The 10000-nt window shown below is 44.5% G+C and overlaps 1 protein-coding gene across 1 annotated transcript in view; it reads right to left on the bottom strand.

Annotated features, from left to right (window-relative positions):
- The window catches only part of LOC113828304 (nephrin-like), a gene marked incomplete in the record, with an annotated part of 185474 nt that overhangs the window by 12804 nt on the left and 162670 nt on the right, over positions 1–10000 (bottom strand). The window contains 2 exon segments of the mRNA XM_070113504.1: positions 1512–1695; positions 7559–7671. Of these exon segments, the coding sequence (XP_069969605.1) occupies positions 1512–1695; positions 7559–7671 (297 nt within the window).

The raw sequence follows: 10000 nt of genomic DNA, 5'->3' as shown, positions 1-10000 counted from the left end.
TTCCGCCGCGCCCTAGGTCATGCGGACAGGTTGAGGGCAAAGGTCAACAAGGCTTCACGTGCGGCCTTTGATGAGGGGGGGGAGGGCGGAAGTGGGGTGTGCAGGGTGGGGTAGGAGGAGGGAGAGAAACGCTGATCTCTTCTCCTTTCCCTCTCGCTGTCTGTCTGTCTCTGCCTGGTACTGTCTATCTCCTTTCTCCTCTTCTCTCTCTTTCTTTCCTCTCTCCTCTCTCTCTCTCCTCCTCTCCTCCTCCCTCTCTCTTACTCTCTCTCTCTCTCTCTCTCTCTCTCTCTCTCTCTCTCTCTCTCTCTCTCTCTCTCTCTCTCTCTCTCTCTCTCTCTCTCCCTCTTTCTCTTCCATCTTCTCTCTCTTTCTCTCTCTTCCTACCCATTCTCTCCCTCTTTCTCTTCCATCTTCTCTCTCTTTCTCTCTCTTCCTACCCATTCTCTCCCTCTTTCTCTTCCATCTTCTCTCTCTTTCTCTTTCCTTCTCTCTCTCTTCTCTCTTTCCTTCTCTTCTCTATCTCTCCTTCCCCCTCCCCCCTCTCTCTCACACATGCCACTATGACTGTGTTGATGGCTACCTGGCCTTCCTCTCTCCTCCCTCCCTCCTCGCTTCTACTAAAATCCCCTTTTCCTCCATCCCTCTAATCCTCCTATCGTTCATTATCTATTTCTATTCCTCTTTTTTATTATATTTAAGTCTACCTCTTCAGACCTGGAGACACAATTCTGGAGGATTTCGAGAAACCTACACAAAATCACACACAAACACACGTGCACACATAAACACACACACACACACACACACACACACTCATACACACACACCAAACTCACTCAAATGAAATCCCAGTCTGATAAAAAAAAAAAGAAAAAAAATACTTGCCCTTTTTGCAGACAAACCGACACGCACAAGCCAACAATAAGCCAAATAAAGACGAAGGCATCAACCCTCCCCCCTCCCCCCTCCCCCTCCCCCCTCCCCCTCCCCCCCCCAAAAAAAAAGAAGGAAAAATCCGTATTGTTATACCTCCGTCTTCCATGTCCCTTCCAAAAAATTACTCTTAACCCCAAAAAAGAAATAGATAAAAAGAAAGAGTAGAAGATGAATAAGAAAAACAGTAGGATCTTCACCCTTCACCCCCTCTAAAATAATAATAAAAAAACAACCATCCACTCCCCTAAAAAAAAAGTAAACCCCCCAAAAAAAAAAAAAAAAGAAAAGAAAGCATATCAATAAAACCCTGCCCCCCCCAAAAAAAATGACAATAAATAAAAGAAAAAATTAAAAAGCAAACCCTCAAAAAAAAACTACTCCCCTCAAAAAAAAAAAAAAAAAAAAAAAAAAACTAACCCTAAAAACTGCTCCCCCCAAAAAATAAAAATGAAAAATAAAAAAGCAACCCCTCAAAAAAAAAAAACTTCAAAAAATAAAAAGCAACACTCTAAAAAAAAAAAAAAACTCCCCCCCCCAAAAAAAAAGACAAACAAACCACCCCAACCCCTTACTTTTATGCATCTCCGCCTCCTTGAGCGTGAGGATGAGCAGCCGGCTGGGGGGACTCAAGCCGCGGGTGTTCATGGCCACGACGGAGGCGCTGTAGGTGTGGTCCGGCTCCAGGGGCTTGGCGTTGAACACGGGACTCGCTGCCGAAATGTTCAGCACGAGCATCGACGAGTTCACTTCCCACACCTGCGAGGGGGGGGTGGGGGGAGAGGGGGTAGGGGGTGAGTAATGCCTGTGTGAATGTATGTATATGTATATATGTATATATATATATATATATATATATATATATATATATATATATATATATATATATATATATATATATATATATATATATATATATATATATATATATATATATATATATATATATATATATACACATATATATAAGTATGTATGTATGTATATACACATATAGATCACAGTAATCATAATGACAATAATTATCAATGTAATAGTAGTGGTGAAAAAATAATTATGAAGATGATAATGATAATATAATAATGATGATGAGGATGATGTTGATATCAGGATTATGATGATGACGATAATGATGATAAAGGGAATTGTAAAGATGTCGGTGACAATAATAATAACAACAAAAATAATAATACCAATAACAACCATATCCATATCAGTTAGAGAGGTTGTTGTTACGGCTAAAGAAATAATAATAGTATAACAACAAAAAAAAAGCATTAAAAAAAAAAAAAAAGTCTATCCTCAACGTATCAGTTTCTGAATTATGTAAGGAGACAGGGGGGGCAGGAAGAGAGAGACAGGTAAGGGGAGGACGGGGAGAGGGGCAGGGGAAGAAGAGGGTAGGGTGGAAGGGGAAGAGGAAGGGGAAGAGCAAGAGGAAAGGAGGAGAGGGGGGGAGGGAGAGGGGGGAGGGGAGGGGAAGGGAAACGGGAAGAAGGAAGAGGAAGGAAGGGGAAGGGCCAAGAGGAAGAGAGAGAGAGAGAGGGGGAGAAGAAGGGGGAAGGGGAAGGGGGAAGGGGAAGGGGAAGGCGGAGGAAGAGGAAGGGGAAGGGGAAGGGAAGGGGAAGAGGAGGAGGAAGGGGAAGAGAAAGAGAAAGGGGAAAGGGGAATGGGCAAGGTGAAGGGGCGAGGGGAAGGGGAAGGAGAAGTGGAAGGGGAAAGGGTATGGGCAAGAGAAAATGGGAAGAGCAAGGGGAAAGAAGACGAGGAAGAGGAAGGAGAAAAGGAGAAGAGGGGGAAAGGGCAAGCAACAAAGCAACAAGAGAAGCAATTTCAGAGGCGCTGCGCAACAACCCCATCCCCCATCCCCCCATCCCCCCCACCCCACCCCACCCCATGAGCTTGCAACAACGACAACAGAAACCAAAACAGAGACTGCAAATGTTGACTGTTAACGGCGCCTGCAACTTCACGGTTCTTGGGATCGGCATTAGGGTCCACTTCCTGATTCCGAAAGGAAACTTCACTGTCAAAAAAAAAGAAAAAAAAAAAAGACGAAAGATAAGAAGAAGAAGACGAAGGATAAGGAAGAAAAGAAGAAAAAGAAGAAAAAGGAGGAGAAGGAGAAGAAGAAGAAGACGAAGGATAAGGAAGAAAAGAAATAGAAGAAAAAGGAGGAGAAGAAGAGGAAGGAGAAGTAGACGAAGAAGAAGAAGGAGAAGAAGAAGAAGAAGAAGAAGAAGGAGATGAAGGAGGAGGAGAAAAAGGAGAAGAAGAAGAAGGAGAAGTAGACGAAGAAGAAGAAAAAGGAAAAGAAGAAGAACTAGAAAAAAACATAATAATAACAATGATAATACTCATAAGAAAATAATAATAATAATAATAAGAAGCACATACAAAAATAAAAACGAATAATGAGTAGAAGAAGATAAAAACAATTAGATAATGATGAAGTCAATTAGGAGAGAGAAGAAGGGGAAGGATGGGGGAGGGGGGGAAGGAGGGAATCTGAGGGGAAAGCTGGAGAACCGGTAGACAATTAGGGGGAGTAAAGGAGAGGAGGAGTAAAGAAGGTAGATGAGGAGAGGAGAAAAAGCGAAGAGGAGAGGAGGAGGAGGAGGAAAGGAAGAGGAGGAGGAGGAGGAGGAGGACGAGGAGAAGAAGCAGGAGGAGGAGGAGGAAGAAGAAGAGGAGGAGGAGAAGATGGAGGAGGAGAAGGAGGAGGAGGAGGAGGAGGAGGAGAAAGAGGAGGAGGAGGAGGAGGAGGAGGAAGGAAGAGGAGGAGGAGGAGAAGGAGGAGGAAGAGGAAGAGGAGGACGACGAAAAGGAGGAGGAGGAGGAGGACGACGAGGAGGGAGGAGAAGATGGAGGAGGAAAAGGAGGAGGAGGAAGAGGAGGACACGGGAATAGTAAAGGGAATAGAGGAGAAGGAGGAGAAGGAGGGAAGAGGAGGGAGGAGAAGGAGGAGAGGAGGAGGAGGAGGACGACGACGAGGAGAGGAGGAGAAGGAGGAGAAGGAGGAAGAGGAGGAGGAGAAGGATATATAGATGAAGGAGGAAGAGAAGGAAGAGAAGGAGGAAAAGGAAAAGGATAAGGAGGAGCAAAAGAAGGAGTAGGATAGATAAACGAACACCCAAATAAAAAAAAAGGACTTGAGAAAATAAATGAATAAATATTCATACCTATAAGGATATGCAAAGATATATACATTTATGCATGACCTGAGAAGGACGTCGCGAGAAGGAGGGAAAGGAAGTCGTTTTGCGAAATTCGCATAAATGGAATTGAAGTGTCCCTTTTTCCAAGTTTAATATCCTAAGGCAAACGGTTTATAAAATTCATAGAAAAGAAAAAAAAGAAAGGAAAAAAAGAGAATTTCGGAAAGAGGGAGGGAGGGAGGGAGGGAGGGAGAGAGAGAGAGAGAGAGAGAGAGAGAGAGAGAGAGGGAGGGAGGGAGGGAGGGAGGGAGGGAGGGAGGGAGGGAGGAGAGAGAGGGAGAGGGAGAGAGAGAGAGAGAGAGAGAGAGAGAGAGAGAGAGAGAGAGAGAGAGAGAGAGAGAGAGAAAGAAAGAGAAGACAGACAGACAGAGGAAGCGGAGGAAGCGGAGGAAGGGGTCGGGAGGAGAGGGGGGGAGGGGGCGGCAGAGGGCAATATTTGAGCGACAAATCCATTTTCAAAAATTGGAAACGAACTCGAAATAAGGGTCTGCAATATCAGGTCCCGCGCGGTGTCAAGGGAAGGGTGGGTGGGTGGGGGTGGGGGGAGGGTGGGGGTGGAGGGAGAGGGTTATGGAGAGGGAGGAGGGGGGAGGGGGAGGGGAGAGGGAGAGGAAGAGGGGGGAGGGAAGAGGGAGGATGAGGGGTGATGGAGAGTGGAGAGGGAGGATGAGAGGAGGGGGAAGGGATGGAGAGGGAGAGGGGGAGGGGATGGAGAGGGAGGAGGGGAGGGGGATGGAGAGGGATGGAGAGGAGGAGGGGGGAGGGGGATGGAGATGGAGGAGGGAGGAGGGGAGGAGAGGGATGGAGAGGGAGGAGAGGGGATGGGGGATGGAGATGGAGAGGGAGGGGGGGAGGGGGGGATGGGGGATGGAGAGGGAGGGAGGGGGAGGAGGGAGGGGGATGGAGGGGGTGAAGAGGGGAGGAGGGGGGATGGGATGGAGAGGGAGGAGGGGGATGGAGAGGGAGGAGGAGGGGGTGGAGAGAGAGGAGGAGGGGAGGGATGGGATGGAGAGGGAGGAGGGGGAGGGTTATGGAAAGGGAGGAGGGATGGGATGGAGAGGAGGAGGAGGGAGGGATGGGATGGAGAGGGAGGAGGGGGAGGGGGATGGGAGAGGGAGGAGGAGGGGGTGGAGAGGGAAGAAGGGGAGGGATGGAGATGGAGAGGGAGGAGGTGGAGTGTGGACAGAGAGGGAGGAGGGGGGGGGATGGAGAGGGAAGAGGAGGGAGTGGAGTGGAGAGGGGTGGAGGAGGAGGGGAGAAGGGAGAGGGGAGAGAGAGGGGAGGGGGCGGGGGAATGGGGTAGAGAGAAAGAGATAATACAAATAAAATAAAATAAGATAAAATAAAATAAACAAATACAAAAATGAAAAAAAGGAAACAAAGATACAAAAAAAATAAATAAACACACACACACCAAAAAAAATAAAATAAAAAAAAATTAATAGAAAAAATAAAATAAAAAATAAGATAAAATAAATAAATAAATAGATAAATAAAGGAAAACGGCGCCCGCCCTTCCCTGCGCCCACCAGCGTGAAAACTCGCCTCCAGGACAACCGCAATTCCCCTAATTATTGGCTCACCCATTAAGGAAATTAATTAGGGCGTAATCATAAGACGGAGGAGGGATTAGTCCGGATAATGGGCGTGATTGTGTCTCTCCGGCCATACGTTATCGAAATGGCCAAAGGGCGTGGAGAGTCTTCAAGATTCGGTGATTCGGATTAGGTGATTCGAAGATTTAGTGAATCGGTTTTTTAGATTTTTTTTTTTTTTTTTTTTTTTTTTTTTTTTTTTTTTAGATTTGGTGATTTGGAAACAAGGGGAGTGGAGTGGAGAGTCTTGAAGATTCGGTGATTCGGATTCGGTGATTCAGATTCGGTGATTCGAAGATTTAGTGATTGGGTTTTTTAGATTTTTTTTTTTTTTTTTTTTTTTTTTTTGAGATTTGGTGATTTGGAAACAAAGGAAGTGGAATGGAGAGTCTTCAAGATTCGGTGATTCGGATTCGGTGATTCGAAGATTTAGTGATTCGGTTTTTTGGAGATTCGTTTTTTTTTTTTTTTTTTTTGAGATCTGGTGATTCGGAAACAAAGGAAGTTGAGTGGAGAGTTTTGAAGATTCGGTGATTCGGATTCGGTGATTCGAAGATTTAGTGATTCGGTTTTTTGGAGATTCGTTTTTTTTTTTTTTTTTTTGAGATCTGGTGATTCGGAAACAAAGGAAGTTGAGTGGAGAGTTTTGAAGATTCGGTGATTCGGATTCGGTGATTCGAAGATTTAGTGATTCGTTATTTTCGGGGATTCGGCTTTTTGGAGATTCGCTTTTTTTGCTTTTTTTTTAGAATTGGTGATTCGGAACCAAGGGAAGTGGAGTGGAGAGTCTTGAAGATTCGGTGATTCAGATTCGGTGATTCGAAGATTTAGTGATTCGTTTTTTTCGGAGATTCGGCTTTTTGGAGATTCGCGATTTTTCGTTTTTTTTTTTTTTTTTTTTTTTTTTTATAGATTTGGTGATTTGGAACCAAAGGGAGTGGAGTGGAGAGTCTTGAAGATTCGGTGATTCGAGGATTCGGTGATTCGATTTTTTGTGATTTGGTAATTAGGTGATTAGTTTTTTGGGGGAGATTTATTTTCTTTTTTTTTGGGGGGGGGGGATTCGGTTTTTGGAGACTCGTATTTTTGGAGGTTCGATTCTTATGATTCGTTTTATTGTGGAGATTCGGTTTTTCGTTGTTGTTTTTTTTTTTTGAGATTCGTTGATTCGGAGAGTCTTGAAGGTTCGGTGATTAGGTGATTCGTGCTTTGGAGATTCGCTTTTCTAAAATTGGTACTGTGTCTGCGATTGGGTTGGGGAGAGAAGGGTGGGGGGTTCTTGAGTGGGTGTATATGGCTGGGTGGATGGATGTATGGCGGGTGGGTGAAAAGGATTGGAAAAGGATTGGATCGTGAAAATGAAGTGAGTGAAGAAATAAAAAGAGAGTACAGGATAAAAGGGAGAGAGAAGGATAAGAGAGTGAGAGAGAGAGAGAGAGAGAGAGAGAGAGAGAGAGAGAGAGAGAGAGAGAGAGAGAGAGAGAGAGAGAGAGAGAGAGAGGAGAGAGAGAGAGAGAGAGAGGCAGACAGACAGACAGACAGAGAAAGAAAGAAAATAAAGAAAGAGAAAAGATAACAGCAGAAATAATTAAAAAAAAAATTAGACACAAAGACAGAACCAGAAAAAAGGGAAGAAAAAATAAACGAGAGAACAGACAGAGACACAGATAAAAGCAATCCATAAAGAGAAAGAGATAAAACAAAAGATAGAGATCCCACCACCCACCACAATCACGCAAAAAACGCCCAAAACCACACAAAAAAACAACAACAACACAAAACCACAATCACCCACGACCGTACACTAACCTGCAGAAGGAACCGCTGTGGTAGACCGCCGTCGAAACCAGCTAGACACGTGATACCAGCTGAGTGTGACGTCACGTTGTCCACCTTGCAGTTGGTCACTTGTTCGGGAGGGCCTGGGAAGAAAGAAATAATAATGATAATAATGATGATAATAATGATGATGGGAATGATGGGAATGATGCTTATAATGATAATGATGATGATGGGAATGATGCTAATAATAATAATATTAATAATAATGATAATAATGATAATAATGACAATAATGATAATAATCATTATCGTCATCACCATCATAATAATACTAGTAATAATAATAATGATAATGATACTTATGATAATAATAATGATAATAATGATGATGATAATAATAACAAATTAATAAAATAAAAATCATGAGAGGTGAATAGGGCCACTTCTTGAGGTGGTTCCTGCGATATATTTCCTCAAAGAATAAGATGGAGAAGAAGAAGAGAAGAAGAAGGAAAAAGAAAAGAAGGAGAAGAAGAAGACGAAGGAGTACAAGAAGACGTAGAAGAAGGAGTAGAAGAAGAAGAAGAAGAAGAAGGAGGAGGAGGAAAGGAAGGAGGAGAAAGAGAAGTAGAAGAAGAAAGAGTAAAAGAAGAAGTAGAAGACGAAGAAGAAGAAGAAGAAGAAGAAGAAGAAGAAAAGTAAGAAGAAAGAAGAAGAAGAAGAAAAATTGAAGAAAACAAAGACCTGAAACACGCAATCCTAACCCCCCCCCTCCTCTAACCCACACGACCCCACCCTACGACAGGAAGACAAAACAGAAATCACATTTTTTCCCCTCAAGATAAAGATAACCTTAGGAGACGGGAAAATAACTCGCAAGAGGGGAGAAGAATGCGAGAGATTTCCATTACTTGGGGATGGGGTGGTGAGAAGAGATATTGGGGGAGACAATTTCAGGCATGTTGGGGCAAGTTGGTGGGGGGCGACAATTAGAAAAATTAGTCTACAGGTCTCTGTCGGAGAAATCTCATTTAGCGGAACGAGGTGAGATAGGGAGAGAGAGAGGGGGGGAGGGGGATGAGGGAGGGAGAGGGGAGGAGGGAAGGAGGGAGAGGGAGGGAGAGGAGAGGGTGGGGAGGTTGAGAGGGAGGGAGGGATTAAGGAGGGAAGGAGAAGGAGGAGGGAGGGAAGGAGGGAGGGAGGAAGGAGGGAGGGAGGGAGGGAAGGAGGGGGAGGGAGGGAAGGGAGGGAGAGGGAGGGAAGGAGGGAGAGGGAGTGAAGGAGGGAGAGGGAGGGAGGGAGGGAGAGGGAGAGAGGAGAAGGAGAGGGAGAAGGAAGGAGGGGGTAGCAGGAGGAGGGAGGGAGGGAGAGAGAGAGAGAGAGAGAGAGAGAGAGAGAGAGAGAGAGAGAGAGAGAGAGAGAGAGAGAGAGGGAGAGAGAGAGAGAGAGAGAGAGAGAGATTACCTTATTCACATTACACATATCTATCTATCTGTGTGTGTGTGTGTGTGTGTGTGTGTGTGTGTGTGTGTGTGTGTGTGTGTGTGTGTGTGTGTGTGTGTGTGTGTGTGTGTGTGTGTGTGTGTGTGTGTGTGTGCGCGTGTGTGTAAGTGTAAGCGAGTGAGTCTGTATTATAGTCTCAATAACAGTTTTTTTGAACGCGAGAAAAAAATAGTAAAAAGGTATGTATTTTCCCTGTTCAATTATGTACCTACCTACACCTTTCTTTATTTTTTTATTTTAGTCCACTTCCTCCCTCTCGAAACACTTATACACTCCACTCACCCTCCCTACTTCCTTCCCCCTAGCAGCACCTCCATCAAAAAACAATAAAATAAACAAACAAACAAACAAAAAAAAAAACATTCAAATCGACAATTGCATGAATAGAAAAGTCCCCCCTATAAGCCAGCGGAGACCCCGGCAAAGTCTCTCAATCTCCCTCTATCTCGCTGAACTGTATAAATGGATCCGTTTGCAGCCGGGGTTTTAAGGGGGTAACGGTCTTCATCAAATATTCATCTACTTCATCTCGATAAGGCTGCGGCGATGGGGATGGTGTTGATTTTTGAGTATTTGTTGTCGATGTGGGTTTTTGATCAAGTTTGGGTGTGTTTGTGGGTGTTCATTTCGGGTTTTGCTGTGCGTGGTTTGGCGAGCTGTTTGAGGGCGCCGTCTTCTGTGTTTTTTTATATTTTTTCTGGTCGTTTGTTTGTTTGTGTTTGTTTGTTTCTTTTTCCTTGGTTTTCTCTTTTTCTTTTTTCTTTCTTTGTCTGTTTGTTTGTCTATATGTCTCCCCACCCCCTTCTCTCTCTCTCTCTCTGTTTCTTCTTTCTATCTGTCTATCTATCTATTTCTCTCTCTCTCTCTGTCGCTCTTCCTCCCTCTTTCCCCCTCTCATCTCCCTCACTCCCTTTCTTTTCTCACTTACTCCCTGTCTCCTTCTTTCCACTCCTCACTACCTCTCTC

Source organism: Penaeus vannamei, chromosome 34 (genome assembly GCF_042767895.1).
Source record: "Penaeus vannamei isolate JL-2024 chromosome 34, ASM4276789v1, whole genome shotgun sequence".
NCBI classification, from domain to species: Eukaryota; Metazoa; Arthropoda; class Malacostraca; order Decapoda; family Penaeidae; genus Penaeus; species Penaeus vannamei.
The sequence above is the reverse complement of the archived record's forward strand: the minus strand, read 5'-3'. Positions and strand labels throughout refer to the sequence as shown.